Genomic DNA, 25,237 nt, shown 5'->3' with positions numbered 1-25,237 from the left:
GACTGACTGAAGAAGATAAGGAGATCCTAAAATGGAAAGCAACTACTTTTATTTTGATGATCATATGACTGTTTAAAACTTAAACCTATTTACTTTCATTTCTAATAGTTTTCATTAAAATGAACATTTTATTTCCAAGATGCTTTAGGGAGTCTGATTTTGAGAAGAGAAACAAACTTATTAGGTGGGAATTCTCAATAACTAATCCTGATCATGTGGCCAAGTACCCACAGCTGGACCTAACACCATGGGACACTTTGAATATCCTGTGGGTGTTTAGAGTAGCCACAAGCCACTCTAAGTCCTAGAGGGCTAACTGTGGAGAGGGGCTGCATGCTACTCACCTCACTGACGAACACAGAGAATCGGGCCAGAATCTGTAGTGTGAGCCTCCACAGACGGTGTGCCAACAAAGGCAGGAACATCTCATCAGACCAGCATTTCTTCAGACTGCTCCATGTTCTGTGAGAAGCCAATAGGCAATATGGACTTCCATCTGGAGAAAAACCATAGACCCAGGGCATACCTTTGGGTTATAGCTGCCACTGGCATACAACTCAAAGTAAAGCACAGGCAAGCTGTGGCCTCATGTCCACAGAGATGCTAGACCAGCACAAGACCATGTGTCTTCAGTATGAGGTGTTTAATAACTCACCTGACATTGTTTCCCAGGCATGGGGATTAGCATCAAACACAGCACTGAACTATCTTTTAACGGGTACTTTATACACACAATGGCGTGTGGCAGCTTGCAAGGCTTACCTTTCAGTTTTAACCCTCTCTTCCCCACCTCAACATGGCTACTACCCACACAGAGGAGGTCAATCCCTTACGACTACTTTTGCAGAGATGGACAGAAACAACTCCACAACTCGGTAAGAGTAAGCCTGGGATAGACCTGGCTGTGTTAGAGCAGGCACTTAAGTAGGAGAACCAGGAACTTGTGTGGCACAGAAATACTAAATGTCTCAATGGCTACCAAGAATCGTGTGTCATGAGCATGAACACCTGCAGATGCCATCTGCCCAGAATCCCAGGACGCCTAGCTGTGCTCCAACTGAGTCTTTCCCAGCAAGAAACAGGAACATGCAGACCCACGTTCAGCCTTCACATAGCTGAATTGGGGGCAGGAAAGAAGGTGGACTGCCAAAGCCTACAGACAGCTGACTGGATCTATAGCATTCTACACTGGATGTGCCTAATCTCAACAGTGCTGACCACAGGGTCTGGAGTGTAGTGACCACACACACAACAGGGTCAGCCCTGACATGCTGCAGTCAGGATAGAAAAGGTCAATTTTGTACTCTGTAAAGCATCCCTTTCTATCATCTCTCCAAAGCAAGAAATTCAATGAGCCAAAAGACTCTTGTCTTTTTGCTGCATAAGAACAGAAATTTCTGAGAACTTAGCTTACTAGTAGAGTGCTTGCCCAGCATGTTATGGGAGCCTGGGTTCAGCAGTACATTTTTTTAAAGAGGTTAAGCCAGTGTCCTTACAGCACAACTTACTGTATGGTGAGAAAAGGCAGGAGCACTCTCGGGACCAGGGTTGAGCTGGCTGGTGAGCTCAGCTAACCCCTTTAGGGACACCCGCTGTTTCCATTCTAAGGTTACCTGGGGCGTCTTCTAGCCCGTCTGTGAGTGAAGCTTCTAAGGATCCTGCCACTTCTCTAAACCTGAGAAAGAAGGACATGGATCAGTGTTGGCGGTTCTGCAATGCTGTTCCTTGCTTAGTCTCCTTTCCTGCCCACTGCCACTCGATATTCTCAAGGATGTCCAAGATGCCCTTTCTTCTTTTTATTGGGTAAGAAATAAACTCCTCAATTAAGCCACTTTTCTGCAGAGTTCTGTGCTATTTGTGCTAGTCTCAAATACACACCATCCAAGCCTTATTAAGAGGATTCCCTTAAGTTCCACTTTATAGTAACACTTCAAGGCCACATAGTGCATCTCTAAATCCCTACATCAGCAATACCACAGCCAAGAAACGTCCCAAACTGAGACACAGGAAAGCTGGCTTTGCACCTACATTTGTCACTTGAGAGAGACTTCTAAGGTCCCTGTAACCCTGGGATCACTGAACATGCCCTTCAGCCTCTGCTGACCTTCCAGCTGCTCCTACATCCTGACGACAGCCAGTTCCCAGCATCCAAACACCCATCTGATCTGATTTCACTAACAGAGACAGCATATTTTCCTGACTGCAGAATGAAGGTGTTCTATTTATCTGACAACTGGCTGCTTCCATGGACACTGTTTCCAACCACACCAACCTCTGCACGTTCTTGTACTTGCTAACTCCCTCACTAACAGGGAATTCTGACTCATGCTCAAGACGAGCTATCTAAGTGACACTTTTACAGTCACTCCATGGAAATGAACTGTGCAGATGCTAGGGAAGCCTACACTAGGCTGGCCTTGGCAGAGAGAGAAGTGGTGAGAGCTGCAGGAAGCAGCCCCCAAGTGCAAGGACGAGAGAAAGGGCTGCAGGCAGCAGCAGGACACAGCAGCTCCTAGAACTCTGCCTCAGCTCCACAGCATCTTCCAAAATCTACACAAAACACAGGAAAGGAGCCTGATGCAGAGGCCTAGGGCCTGGCTCCACTGTCCACAATGGAAAGATGGAGTCTACGAGGCCCAAGGTGAGATGTGTCATGTCACAGTTGGGGTACTCAGTGAAAAATAGAGTACCAAACACAGAGCATGATACTAGAAAGGAAAACAGGTTTAGTTTAGCAAACTAGGTAAAGGCACAGGGCGCCAAGTTATGTGAACATTTATGACAATTCACAGAAGTGATGGAAAGGGAGCCCTGACAGCTAGCATTCCACATAGCAATGGTACATCTGCTGGTGAGCCAAGAAACACAACTTGCTGGGCAGTGGTGGCACACGCCTTTAATCCCAGCACCTGGGAGGCACCGCCAGGCGGATCTCTGTGAGTTCGAGGCCAGCCTGGTCTACAGAGTGAGTTCCAGGAAAGGCACAAAGCTACACTGAGAAACCCTGTCTTGAAAAACCAAAAAAAAAGAAACACAACTCAGAAAGAAAGGCCAAGACAGCAGGCATATGACTGCTGTAGGGAGGCCAGTGCCTTGCAAAGCTGCTGACCATGATGGTGAACCCTGAGCACCCATGCTGTGGCCTTCAGATGCACTAGAGTGTCACTGTCCAAGGGATCTCAGTAGGAGAGGAAAGACATCTAAACACTAACATTTGGGTTTGGGGAAAGACTCCACCCACACTCCTCCCTGAGCATCATGGTCTACAGGAAAGAAAAAGCACTCTTACAAAATGACACCTGGGGCAGCCTAGAGTAGAGGGTGCTGCTTTCTCTCTGCTCTAAGTACCAGACGGCATGAAAGCATATATGATCCGTGGACATGCAGCTCTAAGAATGGGGACTAGGGAAATGGGGTGATACCTAAACTTTCATATCATGGATTCTACATCATAGAAGGAGCTACAAATTATACACTCACTAGAATGTTTTGGGAGTACATTCCAGAAACTTCAGTTTGAAGGCCAGCACCCCTCTGTACAGTCTGAAGCTGTCTGGGTCATATGTGCATTTACTCTATCCACTAGAGACTGAACGTAGATCTACTTTCCAACATGACTGAAAGGGCCAACGTCAAGCAGACAGATCAAGGTCTCTGGAATGAGCATACCTAAGATGTGCTCGTGAGAAAGGCCATGGGCTGGGCTGCCTTTTCCTGAGGGTGGGCATGCAGTGCATGTCAGGTGCAGCAGTTCACACTGATCCTGAGAGCACATTAGTGTATCTTAGGAAAATGTCCAAATCCCAGAATTCTATCCTAGGGCTTCCCTTTTGTGTTTTTGGTGTTTTGAGACAGGGTCTCCCAGAGTAGTCCAGTCTGGAATCTTCTCACCCTGCATCACAAATGCTAAGTGACAGGTATACGCATGCCACCATATCCTGGCTCAGGTTTTTTTTTTTTTTTTTTTTTTCCAATAAAGGGTTTCTCTGTGTTGCTTTGTGCCTTTCCTGGATCTCACTCTGTAGACCAGGCTGGCCTCGAACTCACGAAGATCCGCCTACCTCTGCCTCCCGAGTGCTGGGATTAAAGGGCACCACCACCGCCCAGCCTCAGGTTTGTTTTAAATGATCTTGAGGTATCTGTGGTGATCATGTCATTCTGACCTCAGCCATGTTGGCAGAACTGTCATTCCTTAGGATAAACACCCAGTGCAAAGTCTTTACTTGCATTATTTCTCAGATGAAAAAACAACGGAACTGAAAAGAGTTGCACTTTATAATGCAAGCATAATCTTAAAATTGCAAATGAGACAGTATATGAGCTAATTCTTCAAATGCCTGGGCAAATCTGGGGACAACGGGAGTTTCTGCAGAGACTGGCTGAGTTTCAGTATGGTTTTAGCTGTCAACTGGAGCCATGTGTACAGCTCCTCAGCACCTGTGGGTAGGCAGGCTTGGGTGACTGGAATGCAGTATGCTAGGTGGCTTAGACCTAAAGCAGTCTGAGTAGAACCCAGGCCACAGGAGCACTGGGGACCCAGCGCTGACTCTGTTACAGTCCTGTTCACAGGAACAGTGCTGTGCTGCTTTAGATGCTACACCTGGACCCTGAGCTGTCCCGCCCTGGCTCCACTGATGCTCATGGACAACTGTCTGAGGAAGTGACCGTGGGAAATGACAAGCAAGCTCAGGGCAGTGTAACTCTGCTGTTCAGCAGTGACCAAGTGAGCAGCTCTTCCAATTAGGGTAGCTGCCTCCTGATGTTGTTCCACTCAGCAATCCTCTTCAGAGCTCCCCGTCATAATCTGTGAAGCACCTGGCCACCGAACAAGAAAGACTGCGCTCTTCGTGGAACACTCCACTCACGAGCTTCAGCACTGCTCCTGGACAGGACCTGCCCCACCTCCCCCAGGACACTGCAGAAACGACAGCTCCGCTCTGTTTGCTTCTTGGGGCAACAAGCTGCTGAGGACTTGTCTGAATCTCTCAGCACTCTACAGACTTGCTTGTTGACACAGGCGACAGATCACGAGATCTGGGAGGGAAGTGTCACTGTCTTCCAGGTCGGGGAACAAAGGTCATAAAGGTCACAGGGGAGAGAAAATAACCACCAGCTCTTCCCAAGCTGAAGGGGGGACACAGAGCCAAACACAGGGCCAGGACTGGAGGCCGACGGTGACTGGACAGGACGGAGTGCCTGCCATCCAGCACCTTCAGTACTCTTCACAAAACCACAGGGGCTGTGGCAACGAAGCCAGGCCTGGAGTCCCGCTTACTTCAAGTTCACTTTCTCTCCCACTACAGCAAACACACGCTTTCTTGGTAGTTCAGCACTCATGACCTATGGACACCCTCACTTTAATTCTGCTCCCCACAGGGAACTGCTGACTGGAGTAACATCCCCTCCCCAAAACTGAAAAACCTTAATAATAATCTTAAGATGTTAATTAACTAGCAAATGCTTGTCAGTTGAGTGTGGTGACAAGCACCTTTAATCCTAGTAATTGGGAGGCTGAGTCTAGAGGATCATGATTTTAAAGCCAGCCTGAGTCACATAGCAAGACTATGCCTCCACCATGAAAATGTCTATTTAGAAGTGACTGACCTTATCTGAAAATAAACAGGTAAGTTCCACTTATTGCTGAAGCTGTGATAGGCAGGGTGTGCTCGAAGTCGCTTCACACTGGCCTGGGATCCACACTGCCGTTCAAACCTCTGTACAAAATCCATGCTTACAGTGTATTTCTAGAACAAGAACAAACGGTGGGGTTTTCTCCATCAGCAGCGACAGTCAGGAGCATGTGCTGACAACTGCAGCCGAGACAGTAAAGCTCCAGAATCAGGCTGGAGCCGACTGACCTCAGGGCAGCTTAACTCCCCAGGTTCCCACCTCATTGGGGCTTCAGCCACGCCCAGAGTGGCTCTGGGATACTCTCCAGGGCTCTAGGGAAAAGCCCACACGGAGCCCAGGTGTCACACTACAAGTCCAGGGCTTTCTAATGACACACTCCGGTTCCAGGGCAGCCCTGACCTCCACATGGGACCACAGACAGGAGGTTAGGCAGCATAATTAATTCATCAGCACCTCCCTACATGCAGAAGTCATTTAAAGGGGGTGAGGAAAGAGAGGATCCATCAGATGAGCCATCCTATCGTTCCTGTGGTGAGAGGTGAGAGGGCTGGCCGACAGCACTGAGTGAAAGGACCATCAGCACGGACTTAAGCTCACAACCGTCCACAAGGGAATCACGACAACCATTCCTCCTCCTCCAGACACAGCTAGGAAACACAGTAAGAGAGCACTTGCCTTCTGTGGGGTCTCCATCTCCTAAGTCCCAGGCTCCCTGCAAACCCTGCTGGACTTTTAGCTCTTTCTGTTAGAAAAGGCAATACCCTGTCACTAAATCCCCAAACTTAAAAGTTCCTGCAGATAGGGTTTCACTGCAGTCAGAGCCACAGGTCTTACAGTTCTTTCAGCTAGTTTGGGGTAGCTCTTACCCTCTGGGGGAGCCTAAGGGGAATGCACTGACTCTGAAAACAGGAAAGACTAAGAGTCCAAAGGCCCATGCCCTTCAGAAGAAGTGTGGCATGGGCTTCCGGCTGGAGGCATCTATTGAAAGGAGTGACAGAGACCCACAGAGACTGCAGCCACCAGCACTGGCCCTGAAGGCCTGCTCAGCCCTGGTCTGGAGTTCTGGAGTTCAGGTTCTCCCAGAAAGATTCCCTTCTGAGCCCAAACCTCTGCCGAGTCACCTATGGTCCATAGGAGTCTCTAAAGAACAGCAAAACAGAAAGCTCTCTGATCAGCTAGAGTCCATACGGCACTTTCACCCCACTTATGGTATCCAATCTAAAAAACACAATAGTTTTTAAAATTATAAAACCTGGTTACAAACCTTATCAAAACACAAGTCACCACATTACTCAACATTTTACATGCAGGACAAACAGCACAGTGGGTTTCTCTGGCACAAGGAAGCTCCGGACTCATCTGAACTAAAGTCCACCAGTTAAGTTACCTGTGCCTCTAGACAGATAAGTCCTAACAGATTAAACAGGCAGATTAGAAAAAGCAAACAGAACTAGAAGTGACCGTGATGGCAATTAACACCGAGCTCTGAATACTCAGGAGAGACAGTTCAGACAGAACTGAAGAAAAAGTTCTGTCCCAAGAAGAAAGGCCCCCAGCATCATCTGGGGTCTGCAAAGGGCCAGGGCAGGATGAAAGAAGATGACAGCTGAAGAGACAGCACCCAGGACACTGCAGAATGAACAGAATACTAGTCCTCAGTGCAGGACACCCAACAGAGCCCAAGGGTAGTAAGAAAGAAGTTCCCACAACACACCAGAGTCAGACCTTGAGAGTAACCCGAGGACAGGGTAGTACCTGACTGGCTACTGGGCCAAAGAGAACTCCACCTCCAGCCAACTACCTTCCTCAAAGAAAAGCAGGGTCACCATCTGCAGACAAATGTAAACTGAGTGCTTATTGTAAAGACACAAGTGTGCTATCAACGAGCCTTACTACAAAGCCTTCCAAGGGGAGAGATGTAGGAAGACATCTTCAGTAAGCAACAGCGAACAGCAGAAAGGATAAACCCAGGGAATCCTTTACAGAGCGATGATTACTAAAACCAGGAAATGCCAAATTTCAAACACATCAAACAGAGTGCAGGGAGCAGCATGTCCAATGGGGAGAGGCCACAGAACATGACTTCACCTCTAACTCTGCTAAGTGGAGAGGGGAGGACATCCATGTCTCTGTGACTTCACAGAATAAATAAAAAGAGTGGAAGGAAAACACAGTTCAAGGAGAAAATCCCCCAAAGCCTAAATCACCAAAGGGCAGGAAAAGAAGGGGGAAGGGCAGGGGAGAGGAAAAAGAGGGAGTAAACCAGGGCAGAGGAGAACAGAGTAAACCTGTACTGCACCTGTAAAGCCACACGGTTAAAGTACTGTTGATGAGGAAGAGCGCACTAAAGCAGCTCCAGAAGCAGGAGCCAGGGCTGGACCGCCATCTTCATGCTCAAGGCATCAAAGACAGCCTCGGGCAGTGAGCACTGGAGTGCCTCCTGCACATGTGTGGGAGGGAGGTGCTGGGAATCAGAACTCAGGTTCTCGTGCTTTCTCACACCAAGAGGTCTTACCTAGCTCACATGTGAATTTTCATGGAAAACAACTGCATGGATACTGGCTTAATGAGGGTCGTAGGACTTTTTAAAGGAATGTAGAAATTGCTGCATATATCTATTCACAACTGCCTCTGGATTGAATTATGATCACAATCTAAGATGAGAATGTGGTCTGGAGAGATAGTTCAGCACTTAAATGAATGTGCACATTGTTTTTTTCTTTTCCTTTCTTTCCTTTTTTTTTTTTTTTTTTTTAAATGTGATTGGATGATTTGCTTGAGTGTCTATCTATGCCACGTGCATGCCTGGTGCCTGTGGAGGTCAGAGGCTTTGGGTCCCTGGAACTGGGAGTTGTAAGCTACTGTGTGGTGCTGGGAATCTAATCTGAGTCCTCTCGAAGAGCAGCCAGTGCTCTTAACCACCGAGCCATCTCTCCAGCCCCCTGCATACTGTTCTTGTAGAGAACGCAAGTTCGGTTCCTAGTACTACATCATGAGGCTTACAATCAACTGTTACTCCCAACTCTGGGGTTCTGATGCCTTCTTCTGGATACTGCACTCAAGTGCATATACCTATCTACTCATACATACACATAAGTAGAAATTAAATCTTAAAACAAGAGCATTCTCATTTCTCCAAGTATCATATCCACACTTGAAAGAAGCAGCTTGTATTCAATTAAAAACTCACTCAACAATCATAGTTTTGTTTTTCACTAACCCAAAGACTAGAACTATGTCAATAAAAATGTGACTTTCCCTAGGCTAGAGAACATTTTTTTAAGAACCAAGATGACAAGGCTTTACCTCGTGAAAGGCGTCAGGATCCCCAGGATTGAAGAGCGAGGGTAGCTTTTCCTCTAGTCCTCGAACTATTTCTGGCCACACAGAATTCACCAAGAAATCATAACCAGGAACGATAGTGCCTTTTTCACTGTAGGACAAGAGCCAAGATTAGTCAGCTTACCCTATACTCTACTTAGTGCACTATGCTTAAATAAAGGCCCTCAGCCTAGATCTTAGCTACCCGCTTCAATTTCACTTCCGGGTCTCAGTGTCACACTGACCCTGACTCCCCTGCCACCTCCTCCAAAATCCTGTCAGGGAGAAGGCCAAGCCACTGCACAAAGTTAATACAGCTCTCCCACTCCCAGGCCACCATCCAGACTCAGCTTGGGGAACAGCAGCCTAAAGCCAAGCATAGTGGCACAGGGTGCTTTCTCAGCACTCAGGAGGCTGAGACAGAAGAATTATGAGTTCCAGCCCAGCCTGGGCTACATAACAAGACTTGGCATAAAAAAACAGTAGCCTCCTACCACAGGAAAAGCAGTCTTTGCATTCAAGACACTTACTTGTAAGGCATGCACGTTTACTAACCTATCCGTTCCTAAAGCACTGTGCTTCCATGCTCTAAGAATGTATTCAGTTCTAAAATTCTATGACATTTCATGTAAAACCTTGGTCACAGATCTGGATATAAGAGGACACTAAGCTAATGTGTGTGTGCTTTGTTCTGCAGTGTCTGGAACTAGGTGCTGGATTTCTAATCTGCAAATTTAGACTGAGATAAGAGCACACACTTCAGCTCACAAAGAGGTTTCTGTACAATAGAAGCCAGTTGGCAGTGCAGGACCAGACAGTGAAGGGCCTCCTCCATTGTGCCAAGGAGGCTGCACCCTCCTCACAAGCCCTGAGAAGCCCTGAGAACAGGGGAGAAGGTTCAGCATGCAGATCTGAGAACTGGAAGCCTGCTCGGGTCCTGAGTTGACAACAGATGAATGGTCAGATGGCAATGGTTAAAGCAAACGGGTATTTATTGAAGAACAGAAACTGACCAAAAGGAGATCTAAAGAGAGCCTCAGGATCAGTAAAAAACTTGCCGACTTGAACGCTAGACACTCGGGAGTAGCTGATTGATAGCTGATTGATATATGCCTTGCCTGTACAAGGCCCTGGGTTTAAGCCCAGCATCGCAAAACCAGAAAACACTTGTTTTGTATAGGAATGAGATTTGGCCCATGGAAAGAATCCACTTTCAGTTTAAACTGGACTTGGGAAGAAGGCAGCTCAGAAAAGGAAAACGGCGGAGTCTTGGCTCCACCGCGGCCCTTGCATTCAGACCTGCCTTCCAGCAGCAGAGAGGAGCAGTAACACACTAGACCCACAATGGACCTGCTCACTAAGCCAGCCTTGGGGAGCAGCTCAGGCTGAAGCCTTGAACTTACCTTGACACAGCTCCCCCTGTGACTTCCCGGAGAAGGCGGCAGTGGTGAGGGACGAACTCCAGGAGCTTGTTATACATGAGCTGAAGGCCACTGGGATGAGACTCAACAAACTGTTCAACGATCACCTACAAAAGAGTGGAAACCATTTAAAAATGGCATTTAAAGGAAAAACATGAACTAGATACTACAAAGGTGAGGGGAAACTTGGGCCACTCTTCTGTTCAGCTGTTATTTTTGTTTTTGTTTTTCTGAGTCAGGGTTTCATTGTATATAGCCTGACTTGAACTCACAGAGATCGCCTGCCTCTGCCTTCCCAGTGCTGGGATTAAAGGCGTGCGTCATCACATCCAAGTCAGCCATATATTTTCTAAACAGTAAAGCCAAGCTGGTCACATTCAGAAGCAGTTGCTATGTTTAGCTGTAGCTCTGACTTGATGTGGGGAAGGAGGAGGCTAGGTGGCAGAGACTAGCCTGAGACTGAAGTACCTGCTTCCTCCAGAACAGGTCTAGATTAGAGCGAGAGGCCCATTCCAGCTTCTCACAGCCCGACCCTTGGCCTCTTCTATCACTACTAGGCTTAGGGTAAAGTATGAGGCAGACAAATGAAAATATAGTTCACTTCAATATTTTGTTTTTGGTTATAGGGTTGAAACTCAAAATATCATATAACGGAAACTGTGAGTTGTAAAAGTCAGGGGGCTATAATTCACTTAATACTATCTTTAAGTGAGAAATGTTTTCCATAGGCTCGTATCTGAATACGTGGCTCCCAGAGGAAGAGCCTTGTGGAGGAAGTGCTTCACTATGGATGGGCTTTGAGGGTCTACACCCTACTTCCTGCTCCTGCCCTCTGCTACCTGCATGAGGGTAAAAGTGTGCTCACCCAGTTTTCTGCTCTTGCCAGCATGCTAAGCCTTCTCTGCCATTATTAACTCTATCCCTCTGGAACTGTAAGCTAAAATACACCATCTTCCTTAAGTTGGTTTTGTTCATGGTGTTTACCACACAACAGAAAGCAAGCTAACACACTCGATGGACCCGTAGACTTCAATGCTCCTTCACTTCAGCACTGCAGACGCACTTCGGTGAAAGGCACAGGCTGTATCTGTAACTGAGCTAGCCTAGTGGCTGGTAAATAAATACCAGTACAGCTTATTCTCTTCCCTCCACAGACAGCTACAGAGTGTAACAAGATAAAAATGTGGGAAATTGAACACTTACTTCAGCAATTCTAAGCTTGTCCAGGACTAAAATTAATCTTTTTTTTTTTTTTTTTGGTTTTTCGAGACAGGGTTTCTCTGTGTAGCTTTGCGCCTTTCCTGGAACTCACTTGGTAGCCCAGGCTGGCCTCGAACTCACAGAGATCCGCCTGGCTCTGCCTCCCGAGTGCTGGGCTTAAAGGCGTGCGCCACCACCGCCCGGCTAAAATTAATCTTATACTTAATCTCAAAGACGTACAGTAACAGAATCAAGGACAGCCCCCGAGAGATTGGCCAAACGTGCCATCACAAATGCTGACAGTTCCCAACAGAACGCATAACTCCTACCTGATCATTAATCCAGCAGGTGAAGGACACCTGTCTAAGTGTTCCACTGTCAGGTTGATGTAAAGTCCTTCATCTCTGATTCCCACCTTCCTAGCCCTGGCAATCCCTCCCTGTTTCTCAAGTCTTGACCAGTGTCTTGCATCCCCTAAAGAGCTGTGGACATACAGTCTGTCTTCCCTTCCACATGCCTCACTGCTCTGGACTCCGTGGTGCCGCACCAGCTGCTTGACAGTCCACCTAGAAGACCAGTGGTTGTTTTCTAGTGACTTAACTGGGTATGACTCATCACTTTAACAGAGCTAATGTTCTGACCCATGCCTTCTTCTCTTAACCCCACATAAGAAGACATATCCAAGCTGCATCATGAACACCCATCAGAATGCACTTAGTTCCAGTACCAACTGTGCAGCAGGACCCTTCCTAGCTAGCGTGTAGAAACAAGCTCCTTGCATCTCTGGTGTATCAGTCTCTACCCCACACAAAGCAAAGGCAGCACAGCATGCATGGCTCTGTATGAGCTCCCCACACCAGAAGCACATACCTCATCAACGTATGGCTTCACCAGGACTTGGCCAACCAGAGCTTCTGCGTCCCGTGTCTTGTCAATGGTGGCATAGGTCCGCAGGCAGTGCCGGATGATGTCCACATTTGAGGTCTGCAAGCCTTCCAGCAGGAGACCTTCTAGGGATTGCTGCAACATTGCTGTGATGCCAGCTATGCGCTGTGGGGAGCCATGAGAAAGCTCACATCACAATGGTTTCCAAACTTCAAATGGCTGTACACACATTGGTACCTGACCCCACAGAAAGCAGTGTGTGGACATTTAAAAGGGGGGGAACCCTGCCTGGAGTAACAGCCTATCTCCTTCCATGAACTTTCTCCAAGTAGCACACCGACTCAGCAAAGAGTTTACAGAGAGACAGTCAGAACGAGAAAGTGTCATTTCTCTATAACTACAAGGTAAAATTGGTTTCTGATAGACATTATAGATTTAAAGCTCAGCCAAGGGGCTGGTGAAACGGCTCAGCCATTAAGAGCACTTGCTGCTCTTGTAGAGGATCTGAGTTCAGTTCCTAGCACCCACACCAATGACTTACAGCCACCCTCTTCCGACCTCTATGGACAGCTGTAAACACATACACACTCAGGCATGCACACAGAGGCTAAATGGTTTAACATTTAACAAAACAAAACAAAAACAAAAAAACTCAGTCTAGGGATTTGGGAAAATTCAACATTATTTGTATCATATGGTGTCAAATTTAGAACGGTACTCTTACAACTTAGAGAATGTGAGTTAGTCTTTCCACAAAATCTATAGTGAATGACACTTGGAAAATAGGAGTCAAAAACCAAACTCAGCCTAGGATCAACATCCTGTAATTCACAATCAGTGCCAGGCATGCTGCTAACCACTGAATAAGATTCTCTGCACCCAGAGCCCAACCCCAACCCACACTTACGGGTCTCACTTTGTCCAAAAGGGGCATGCCCTTGCTTTGCACAGCATGAAACTGAAGCTGGTTAAATTCTGTGGCAATTCTCTCCAAAACCTGTCCAGTCAAGAGTGGGCTGAGAAAGACAACAAGCAGAGAATTTAATTGCAAGGCTGTTGACTTCCCAGAGAACATGGCACCTGACTGCCCATATAGGTCCAAACCACAGTGTTCAGCTTCCAGACAAGTGGTGCTTGGCTTTAGGACAGTGGCCGCCTTGCCACAGGTCAAAATCCATCTTTGTGCCATTTGCCTGTCTCCTCCAAATGGCCCATTCCAGCTGCACTGGGCCACGGGTAAAGTGAATGTGACTACTGCTGCTAGGCTATCTGCCTCAGGACCCCAGGATCCAGGGTGCCATGTGCCCCCACCTTCTCTAAGCCCTGCTCCCAACTGCCCTCACAGTCCCTGCATTGACTGTATGTCTCTCCTTCCTGAACCTTCTCTCCTTCTTCACTTGCTCGTCTCTCTTCTTCTGATATACCTGACCTTCCTTCTTAAACACCAAATGCTTTTGTCGCTTTAATGAAGTTGGCCCAATAGAAATAAATAAAATCTCTTAAATACCTTCCTATTTTAACAATAGCTTAAAGTTATGTTACCAATACTGAAAGAGCACTCTCAGTGTGCTGTAGGTCCCAGAGAGAAGGCATGCAGTGTGCAGCTACCACAAAATACAGTGCAAGCACCTATCCCTACAACATGCTATAAAGTACCAACGACACTCGAGGAGGAGGAAAACAGCAAAGGAGAAATGTATTATTTTACGGGCGGAAGGGTGAGCTAGGGAAATGTCCCTAGCATAAGGACACGGGAAACATCACAGCGAGGCCACTGGACTGCCTGGCCCCAGACTGTCAAATCAAAACTAGTTCAGAGTGGAGGTGAAAGGCTGCCCAGTAGATGCTCCCGTCTTTAGTGTCTGCAGCTCTTCTCCTGGAGCCTGGGGCTGTTTGTGTCTAGTGTGTAAACACCCTCCGCCTAACTACTCACTGATCTGCCCTTGTCGTCCCTTTGCTGCAGGGACAAGGACTGACCTGAGCTAAGCAAAGCTCTCAGAGGTGATCCAGAGCAGAGCAGGCAGGGTCACGGTGGAGCTCATCCCCAGGGCAGTGGGAAGCCCACTCTTCCCTAGGGCCTGCCCACACCTTTGCTGGGAGCCTACCAGCAACGGAGACTGGCGGTGAGGACTGGCCCTGATGCCAGGGCCTTACAGTCCGACAGGGAAAGCACTCAAGTCCACCAACAGCTTCTGTTCCTGGGGGGTGTCTGCGAGCCCAGTGGCAGAAGGGAGGTGAGGTCAGGGGAGGCTTCCTGGGGTAACTTCTGTGTGTACTGTCTGCACATTCTGATGCAGAATTGCATGGAACTTTCAAGAGCAGGAGAGACCAACAGTATCCAAGAACAACAACAGAACATGGCACAACAGAACAAGCCCCTAACATTTTCACCTTTTAGTTCCACTGAGCACAGTGTCACACCACCTTTCCATACCTTGTGCATGTTTCGGGTGAATATGGAAACATGTTAAGTGAACTGGGCAGTCAAAGGAAGGTGACCGCCCCCAGCTGGATCAGGCCCTCTGAATAGGTGAGACAGGTGATTGGCTTGATCAATTTGGGAGGCAACTAGGCAGTGGGACCAAGTCCTGTGCTCATCGCATGAGTTGGCTGTTTGAAACCTGGAGCTTATGCAGGGACACTTGGCTCAGCCTGGGAGGAAGGGACTGGACCTGCCTGGACTGAGTCTACCAGGTTGATCACAGTCCTCGGGGGAGGATTTGCCCTGGAGGAGGTGGGAATAGGGGGTTGGCTGAGGGTAAGGAGGGGGTGGGAGGGGGGAGAATAGGGGAACCCGGGGCTGATATGTAGAACTGAATGGTGTTGTAAAATAAAATAAATAAAAAAAAAAAAAAAAAAAAAAAGGAAGGTGACCAGGAGAGAAAGGCCCTCAGGAAGATGGACAGGGTCTAGACACTGGGCTCAAGCCTGGATCCTGCTGTAGTCAGGGAACCACAGCTCTGGAGAACGTAGAAGTGATGAAGGGAAGCTGGGGGATTTGGATTCCCAGAATGACTAAGCACAGGAGAATCTTTAGGATCATATGGCAGAATCCTGTGCTGAGAGGGTGGGAGGCCAGGCCTGAATTTAGCAGAGAAAGAAAGAGAGAGGAAGCAGATGCAGCCATGACAAGCCCCAGCCTGCAGCTCCAGCCCAGCACACAATGGAGATGAGCAAACCCTGAGAACGGCTCCGCCAAGACCAAGCTGGCACCAGGGTAAAGGAGGCATGGGTTCTAGAGATGAGGAAGGGAAGGAGCGGGAAAAGAGAGCAGTTCCACCATAGAGAGCAGGAGAAAGAACACAACACTCATTTCCTGAGATAAGGGAGAAGAGGAAGGTGGGGCTCTTCTGCCTTGGAGAGAGTCAATTTCTCACTCGATGAGTGCAAGTGTCTGAAGAACGGCTGGAGGGGCTTTGGTGGGGTCAGACCAATCCCAAACGAAGACTGGTAAAGCTCACGTGCAGCTAACAGTCAGCGTCCTGGTAAGGTTCCAGGAGGCTTCCTGGGATGTGTGGTAGGGTGGAGTCCTGAGACTGCACCCTGGATTGAGCAGAACGAGAAGAAGGGCAGAACAACAGGTGTCCAGGGAAGAAGCTGGGGGTAGGGGTCAGGTGCCGACTGATGACAGGCTGAGAAGGACTGGTGTGGTCACGGTGTGGTGCAGAGCAGGCAAAGCAAAGTCAACACCACCGGCCCTTCAGCATCCATCTTCCAAATGCTGGGATTATAGGCAGGTGCCAGCACACATGGCCGAGTCACTTTTAAAAACAGTACACCAGACTCAGATATTCTTTGTTTTCCAGAAATGAGTCTCACTCAAAGAAGTCTTAGCCCGGATGTGAAGTACCTCGTGAAAACACTTACCTGCTTGCTTCTAGTGAAGATGCATCTTTAGAACTTTGAGAGTTTAAGATTTTTTCAATTTTCTCAACTGATCGAATAACTTGAATAAGTCTCAACACACTCATCTATAAAGTGGATGACAAAAACAAACAAATAAAAAAGCAGTTATCAGGATGTTGAAAGGCAAAGATCAACATTATACATTTTAAATATTCTTACATAATCCTGAATTCACAAGAATGTAAACTCAATTCTGGCTTTCCTACAGTGAAATTTCAAAATTCTATCCTAAGATTACATTAAGTAACACAAAATAAGATGGCAAGTTATTTTGCCAGCCCTTATACTTATTTTCATGATTTCATTTCCAATAAACTCATCTTCTTTAGCTGCATGAGCACAGCACACCTACATACCCAAGTGTCAGTTCATTAAAGACACTTATGACAAAAGTCCACAGGGACAACATGGTACAATAAGATGACGTCCAGGCTCCCCAGAACACGGAGCTGCTAGCAGATACTGAGCTCCTGTCTCTCACGGTGCACAAGAACACCCTCTGTGATGGGGACAAATGGCATGCTTGCTAAGCTTCCCTTGGGGTGCTGCTCTTTAATTTATTTAATCTAGTGACCACTCAGGCATGTCTCCAATTTTGTCTTCCTTCAGTAAGTCCTGATGATGAACATAAGAAGCCTGGGAGGGGTGTTTGTAGCGTGTAGCATATCACTTTAAAACATTAATGCTACTCCTCTCTCCTTATTCACAGACCAGGCATAAGAACACCTAGGTACTGCCCTTAATGGCTGCACAAAGACACTGATGCCATCACGCTCCTCTCAGTAGAGTACCCAGAGAGAAACCACACACCCTACAGCAGTGATAATGCACTAGACTGAACCCATGTTTAGGGGTAGACATCACAGCATACCTTTTTCTTCCTAATGTCTTCTTGCTTAGACATTCGTTCATCTACTGCCAGAATTCCTTCACTGACAGATGACCTAAGACTCTTGAAAATAATAAAGAAAATGTTTTGCAAAAATGAAGTATAACATTATAAAATTGACACATTCAATTCTATTTCATAAGACTTGGTATACCCAGGCCAGTATTCAGACATGAACAAAGATTACAAAGCATGAGACAGAATTACTGTGAGACACCCAGGATATGGAGGCACAGTGATATACAAAGCCAAGGTCATGGCAGACTAAGTGCCAAAAAAAGGAGTATAGAGGAGACACCACAGAAGCTGGAGTGGAGAAAGGACAACCAAAGCCTGTGTATGGAGCATCTGGGATTTAAAGATATGATGTAGACCCTGAAAATCTGCAAACGAGCCCAGGGAAGAGTCTTAGAAGGCCAAAGAAATGAGGACAGCTCCGCTCAGGGTAGGTGAGGCACATCCTGGGATCGCAGGCTTCCCTTTCAAGAGAAGGAGAAATTGGGGATGGGTGTTGGCTTCTTTTTGGGTAGATGGCAATCTACACAAGAAATATGGATAAAGCATCTTAAGAATGGGGAAATTTAGGAACCAAGAAGCCAGGAGCAGGAGGCCAGAAGAACAGAGAAACACAAAAAATCCAGAAGCCACTGAATTAGGTCAACTAGGAGATAATCAGGAATGAAGGTAGTGAAAACTAGAATAAAGCGGGTAAATCACAAAAATTCTACAGAAAAGTCATTATGAACTACTGCAACACTGGCTACTGACAAGCTAGACAACGGCAACCTCCACCGCATCTCAGGCTCTCAAAGGCCTGCTTCAGGGCTGAGGATCAAACAATCAGCAGTGTTTGGCTAAGGTGATGGCATACGGTGGAGGCGCGGCAGACGGTAAAACAGAGGGGAGGTCTGAGGTGAGGAAGGAAGGAAGAACAAGCCAGCATGAGAGCTGGCCTCAGGCAGAGAACAGTTAGCTGCCAGTCAGCTCCACCGAAGGCTGAGAGATGGGGCTCTGGGAGCTCCAGGTGGAGTCATAAGGATGTGGAATCCAGCAGCGGACCACAGAATCATTCCCCTTCATTCTGTGGAGAGTACTCAGAAGAGCTTCAGAAAAACAACCAAGACATCAGCATCCACACTGCTTGTGAGTTCAAAGCCCAGCTCAGGAGGTAACACCACAGGCCTCCTTCCTTGAGACTCCTGACACTGACAAAATTTTCCCAACACTAAACACGTAATGAAGTCCACCTGTCACATGTTCAAATATGGTCTATGGTTTTTCAAGCTCATGGTGACACACATAGGCCACCTTGGGACAGAATACCAAGTACACTGCAGCTCCACAGTGCCAAAGGGCCTGGCAGTCAGGGGGCCTGAGACAACTGTGGGGTGGACCAGGAGGCAAAGGACGGGGTGGCGGCACAGTGACCTACTGACATGACACCAAAGTCCCCTACAGTGTTCACCCTTCCTCGCCCTGCAGAGTGCGTCAGAGAAACATTACAACTCTTGTGCGAGGGTTCGCCGCTAACCTGCTATCATCTTTCAGTGGCTTCGGGGTCTAGAGCTCTGTGGGCAGGCTGGGAACCTAACCACATATCAATTCTCACCTGGGAAATACTCATAAAATAGCAAAGGCTTAGGACACACACCAGCTCTGACCCAGTGACTGGTCACTAACAGGCTGGACCTCCACCTTGGCCTCCCCCAGCCACTCTGAAGCCGTCTACTCGAAGACTCTGTCGCCTTCACACCAGTCATGCTGCAGACTGTAATATCACATGCTAAAAACAGAATCATTTATCTGCAACTTTCTGAGATGTAGACTATAACTACTGACCACTGAAAAACAACAAACCGACAGACCAGGAGTTTTTGGATCCCTAAGCGGTCAGGGTATCATGTTTTATGCTATACTGTTTACTAAGAGTGGGGGAACTTACCAGAACCTCTTCTCGTAATTGTCCCAAAGGCACAGAAAGCTGGTTGAGGGCTCTGTCCATGCCGACCTAGAGGCAAAATCATGATAGCTCAAAATCATCAGTCCTAATCCAGTGTAACGATCTGTGTAACGATCGAAGTGTCCATGATCACTGTTGGCAGAGTACAGAAACGATTGTGGCTATACATGCAGACCATGAGAATAAGGAAGTCAGAGTACATAAAAGTCTCCTTATATACAACTTATCTCCGGGTGATTTAGGGTTTTCTGCGATGCCAAGGTGAACTGAGTGCAAGTGCTCACCACTGAGTTCTGGACCTCAGGGCAAGTTTAATGACCAAAGGTTTCAACCAGAAGTGACTGTTATTTTCAACTGGCTTGGTGCCAAGGTCTGATGAAGGACATCTCACTTAAATCCTTTAACTCTTGGGGGAAATCCAAATTAAACACAATGAAAATAAAACTTTCTAAGTTTCTAATTCTACTGGAACAGTCAGTCATCTTAGTAACTATAGCAACACAAACAGTTCATTCATTTTCATGTTCCTTAAAATTCCCAGAGGGTGTACTTTCTATATTTCTTTGGACAAACATTTAAAAGCAAAATAAAATATGAACAAGATTAAAAATAAAAACCTCAAAGAACTGTTTGAAAGTTTTAAATTGAGCATTCCTATGCTGCTCTGATAAGTACCTGCATGGTCCTCACCATTCACGAAGGCTGGCTTTCTGAAGATCAATGCTGGCCCTGCTTCCTTACTAGCATGTGCATACATATGTATCATGCCAGTGAGTAGGCTCCCACCAAGAGTGACTGCCACGTGCTCAGGCAGAAGAGGCTAACCAATGGGATTCCTGTGAACCTGTCAGCACCCAACAAAAATGGCCTCTTGCTGCCCTCCCTTTACTACACTCACAGTTAATAGTCAATACCCACTCAAAAATAATCAGGCCACTTCGGGCATGGTGATGCATACCTCCAATCCAGCACCCCAGAGACAGAGGACTGCTGCAAGTTTGTGGCCAATCTTGGCTGCACAGTTAAGTTCCAAGACAGCCAGGTCAACAGATTAAAACCTCATTTCAAAAGTTAGGCACGGGAGCACACACCTTTAATCCAGCACTTGGGAGGTAGAGGCAGGTGCACCTCTGAGTTTCAGGCCAGCCTGGGCTACATACAGAATGTCAGAAGAGCCATAGCTATAGAGAGAGATTGTCTCAAAAACAACAGGCTTTCTCAGGAAAACCAAAAATACAAAGAGAATAACAAGGTCACAGCAGTTTTATGTGAGCAAGAACTAAACTAAAAAACACCATTCCAGTTTTGTTCTTCTGTGACCGACATTAATGAGTGCCTGAACCCTGAAACTTTGATTTCTAAAATACTGCACCACTTTTAGGAATCAACCCACACAAATGAGGACCTGCATATCACACCAGTGGTAGGAACTATGGAGGGAAGCTCACCAGGTTTGTTGAGAGGTTGACAAAGTCCGCATAGTCCTTGTTGATGAGCTCCACCATGGCTGTTTTAAGCAGCTTGTAATACAACTCCAGGTCATCTCTCAACTCTTCCAGCTGCACCCGCTTCCTGCAGTCAGACACAAAATGATCCACGTCGAAATCCTCCTGGAAAGAGCAGGAGAGCCAAGTTACTGGTACATGAAAACAGGAGGAGGAAAGGGCCATTCTACCACTCACGAGGCCAGTCTGTCCCAAGCCCTTTCTGGTGACATGCTGTGACAGAGGTGCCTGTCCACTCACGCAGGTGCCCAGAAGGGCTAAGGGCAGTCTCCTTGTGGTCTCAGTCTACAGGGAATTTAAGTTTCAAAAATGATAAAATTCAGTTAAGGCTCTTCTAAAAACAGAAACAGCTTTCCTCCCTAACTTTCTAAGTATTAACTATTCAGTGTAATATTTTTAATAGATTATGAAAAACAGCAAAGAAAGAAAAAAGAAAACAAAATCCTCATGCTTTATAAGATATACACCACTGAGCTATTTTTCACTATTTAACATTGTGCTTCACATGTTCTAGACCTTTTTTTATGCACACATACACTTGCACACATGCACCTTACACTTTCCTCCCCAGACAACATCTCCGGTGTTATTTCACAGCACACTTGAGTGGGCACTGACATGTCCACAGCAAGGGCTTCCGTGGACCGGGTATGGAGGCAGCACTTCCCACTGTGGCCCCTCAGGCTAGCCACACTCTTAGCTTCTCCTCCCAGCATCAGAAGCTCCTGGTGAGCTGATGCACTTACAGTGGGCAGGTTCCTACCTACTTCGCCTGCGACTGAGCCTCTCGCTAGTGGAGCTGCTCCATCACCAAGATTCAGGTGTAATGGTTCCCAAACATGTTAAGGCCCCAGATTATATTATTAAAGATCACATAATTTCACTACACACTATAAATTAAACATTACAACTGAAAAGAGGTGACCATTTTCATGAAAAAGAAAGCAGGTGCTTTGGAAAGACTGGAAACAGGCAATTTGCTAAGCCAAATCTTACTGAATCCCATACGGGTGGCATAAACCCAGCAGGGCAGGGGGTGGGGAAATCAGGAACCCAGAAGACGCTGTAGCAGATCCTTTGCAAATGCCCACAGGTTCTCACTCCACCGAGAGAAACAAAGTGAATACAAAAAAGACCACACTGAAATGGAACCAGCAGATGGATTGCAGAGTCCTATCAGTGTAGAACAAATGATTACATCACTATCTTAAAATAAAATACTAAGGTCTGTATACACCATTTCTTCAGGTACCAGTTAAAACTTCCAGGTGTGGTGGTCTGAATGAAAATGACTCTATATGCCCATAGGGTGTGGCACCATTATCGAGTGTGGCCTTGTTGGAAGAAATGTTGGAGGCGAGCTTTAGGTTATATATGCTCAAGCTAGGCCTGGTACACAGACTCCTTTTGCTGCCCGTGGATCAAGACGTAGAACTCTCAGCAGCTTCTCCAGCACCATGTCTGCCTGCACACCACATCCTGCCAAGATAATGGACTAAACCTCTGAAACTGTAAGCGACCCCTAATTAAATGTTTTCCTTTATAAGAGTTGCTGTGATCATGGTGTCTCTTCACAACAACAGAAACCCTAAGACACCAAATAAGAATAGTCATCTGAGAGGCTTCATCCAGCAACTGGTGGAAACTGATGCAGAGACCCACAGTCAAGCATTAGGTCGAGCTTGGGGAATCCTGCTGAAGAGAGGGAGGAATGAGTGTAAGAACCAGAGGAGTCAAGGACAACACAAGAAAACCCAAAGAACCAACTAACCTGGGCTCACAGGAGTTCACAGACACTTAACTGACAACCAGGGATCCCGCAGGACACTGACCCAAGCCCTTTGCATATATATTCCACTTCTGCAGCTTGATCTTCTTGTGGGTCTCCTAACAGTGGGTGCAGGGGCTGCTGTTTCTTTTACTGACTTTTGGGACCCTATTCCTCATGCTGGGTTGCCTTGCCCAGCCTTAATATCAAGTTACTTAGTCTTTCTGCAACTTGATATGCCATGTTTTGTCAATATCCATGGGAGGCCTGCCCTTTTCTGGATAGAAATGGAGGAGGCGTGGATGGGGCAAGGGAGGTAGAAGGGAGGTAGGGGAGGGACTGGAAGGAGAGGAGGGTGGGAAAACAGTGGTCAGGATTAAAATAAATAAATAAACCGATAGATAGATAAATAAATCCAGGGGGGAAAAGGCAGCAGGTAAGTCCAAAAGCAACCCCTGACCAAGTACAGTTTCTGAACATTTTTCCTCTTACCATGCTCAACAGCCACACCACACCTTTCTGCCCTTGTCTCTTCAAACCTAGATTTGCAGTTGCCACATAGTAGGTGGTCAATGAATGCCTGTGGGTGAGTAGACAATCGCTACCATGGCCTTAGCAGGTTGTCATCATGGCAATCTAGTAACAGTTTTCAAACAAATGACTGTACTTCATGCAGTCTCAACTCTCCTAATGTGTATCTGATAACCTTGTAAAAAATACATGCCACTGCAAAATATGCTGAACAAGATACAAATGTCTACGTACAATCTGCATAGCAGACACTCCTCCCGCCCTTTCTGCCACCAAACCAACTCATAAAATGTTTCTTTAAAGGAAATGCAAATAACAAAGGACCTTAACTTCTGGCTCCACCTAGAAAACCAACATCACACACAGAAAGGCTGTTCTATGTAGTTTCCTCTACAATCGAACCGGTCACGTTAACAGAACTGCAAATTGCTTGGCATACTCAGAGGTTTGATAGCATGAACCAGCATGGACGTGCCAGCAGCCACTCATCCCCCAGCTGGCTGTATGTTGTTTCACTGCTTGCATTTCGTGCCATCTACTTTCTGATGCTGCATCTAACAGAGGCACCATGTCAGTGTGAGAAAGACATAGTAGGTAATGAGGCAGAAAGGCGGCTGGCGCTAGGCATGCAGGAGGTATTTAAGTTTTCTCACCTAAGGTCAAAACAGGCCATGATCCCTGGGTGAGCTTTCTTCCTCCAGACACCTTTCCCATCATGCACCTTTGGCTCTTTCTATCCTGGGTAGCTCTTAGTCATGGGACGGAACAGGGGGTTTCTGAATCATTCTTTCAGGCATCCATCCGACTTGAACTCATTTACTGGGGCTGGTGAGATGGCACAGCAGGTAAGGGTGCTTACTGCTCTTGTAGAGGGGACCAGAGCTTGGCTCCCAGCACCCAACCCGCATGGCAGCTCACGAGACTCCAGCTAATCCAACAGTCTTCTGGCCTCTGAGGACTTTCTGCACACACTGTGCACATAAACTCAGGAAGGCAAACACACATACACATAAAATAATAAACCTGCAAATTACATTTACTTCAGTGGCTTAGTACTGTCACCACATAAGAGTGCTTCATCCCTGGCTCTAGACACGCCTCTCACACATGAAAAAGTATGTGGGTACGGTAAAGAAGACACATATAAATTAAAACCAAAAATCCAGAGCTTTTGCTCATGTAAACTGAATGCAAATATCAAAACAGAGGTAGGCCAATTAAGTCACACACACACACACTCTATACTGTAAGATTTACACTTATTTGCTCAATATTTTAGGTGCCAAAGAGACAAAATTTCTAACTCCCTAACCCTGAAAACAGTTTTGAAGTGGTCCCTCAACACTCAACTTTTAACACATTAAACGGCACAACCTGTAGGCTCTCAGCCCTTGGGAAGCTCGAGACAAGAAGATCGAGACCCGCCTGGGCTACAACTCAAAACTCTGTCTCAAAAAAGAAATTGAGTGTAAACATGTTTGGGGAGATATTTTAAGTGACAACAGCGGAGGGATACAACTAACTGGGCAAACTCCTTCAGTTTCGGCTCAAAGCCTGCATCTTTTCTAGGCTGTGCCTGCCGGGTGAAATTCCATCAGCGAAGTGTTTTCCATTTGGATTTGTAAGCAGGGCCGCCGCTGGGCTGCTGGGTGACGAGGCTGTCAAGCTCCCATTCCTTAATGTCAGAGTGAAGTTGAGCCTGGACACCCCCGCTCCCTTCTTCCCCGCGTCCCTACGACCCGCCGGAGCCTCCGGGAACCGCAGGGCCTCGGCGTTAGGGCCTCCTCGGCGGCGGACCTGCCGGTGTCCCTCACCTTCATGAACTCGTCCTTATCGAAGCACAGCGTGTCCGGCCCGGTGGGCAGGTTCATCCTGCGCCTCTCCATCACGCCGGCCGCCGCCCCTCAGCTCCAAGACTCCGTGGCGGGGAGGGCGCAGGCGACACCGCAGGGGACGCGGCAAGCCAGGTCCTGCACCGCGCTGGCCCTGCTTCCGCCAGTATGGCGGTGACACACGGCAGCCAATAGACGAGCGTCGCGGGCGCCTGCGCACAGTTGGCAGTAGGAGAGGCGCAGGAGAGGCCGACCCTCGCAGCCGGGCGCTACTGCCTCCGGTGGTCGAGAGCGGCACTGCAGCCTCACGTACTTGCCTAAGCGGCAGGCCAGAGAGAAATGTCAAGGACCAGAACAAGCCTTGTTCTTTTCCCCTGGGGGAGAGTCC

At 47.3% G+C, this 25,237-nt stretch overlaps 1 protein-coding gene across 2 annotated transcripts in view; it reads right to left on the bottom strand.

The window, feature by feature from the left end:
* The window catches only part of Cog2 (component of oligomeric golgi complex 2), a 31,430-nt gene extending 6,403 nt beyond the window's left edge, over positions 1–25,027 (bottom strand). Inside the window, exons 1-12 of one of the 2 annotated variants that reach the window (XM_028889783.2) lie at positions 24,832–25,027; positions 20,662–20,823; positions 19,196–19,261; positions 17,236–17,316; positions 16,326–16,429; positions 13,366–13,474; positions 12,444–12,623; positions 10,356–10,480; positions 8,938–9,064; positions 5,605–5,744; positions 1,614–1,675; positions 345–496 (exon numbers count right to left, since the gene is read on the bottom strand). In XM_028889783.2, coding sequence (XP_028745616.1) covers positions 345–496; positions 1,614–1,675; positions 5,605–5,744; positions 8,938–9,064; positions 10,356–10,480; positions 12,444–12,623; positions 13,366–13,474; positions 16,326–16,429; positions 17,236–17,316; positions 19,196–19,261; positions 20,662–20,823; positions 24,832–24,903 — 1,380 coding nt within the window. In that variant the 5' untranslated portion in view covers positions 24,904–25,027. Of the gene's footprint in view, positions 1–344; positions 497–1,613; positions 1,676–5,604; positions 5,745–8,937; positions 9,065–10,355; positions 10,481–12,443; positions 12,624–13,365; positions 13,475–16,325; positions 16,430–17,235; positions 17,317–19,195; positions 19,346–20,661; positions 20,824–24,831 lie in introns of those variants that run through there. The other variant, XM_028889785.2, reaches the window with a different exon arrangement.
* Positions 25,028–25,237: the final 210 nt, after the last annotated feature.

The sequence above is a fragment of the Peromyscus leucopus genome, chromosome 5 (genome assembly GCF_004664715.2).
Source record: "Peromyscus leucopus breed LL Stock chromosome 5, UCI_PerLeu_2.1, whole genome shotgun sequence".
NCBI classification, from domain to species: Eukaryota; Metazoa; Chordata; class Mammalia; order Rodentia; family Cricetidae; genus Peromyscus; species Peromyscus leucopus.
This window is presented reverse-complemented; position numbering and strand designations above follow the sequence as displayed.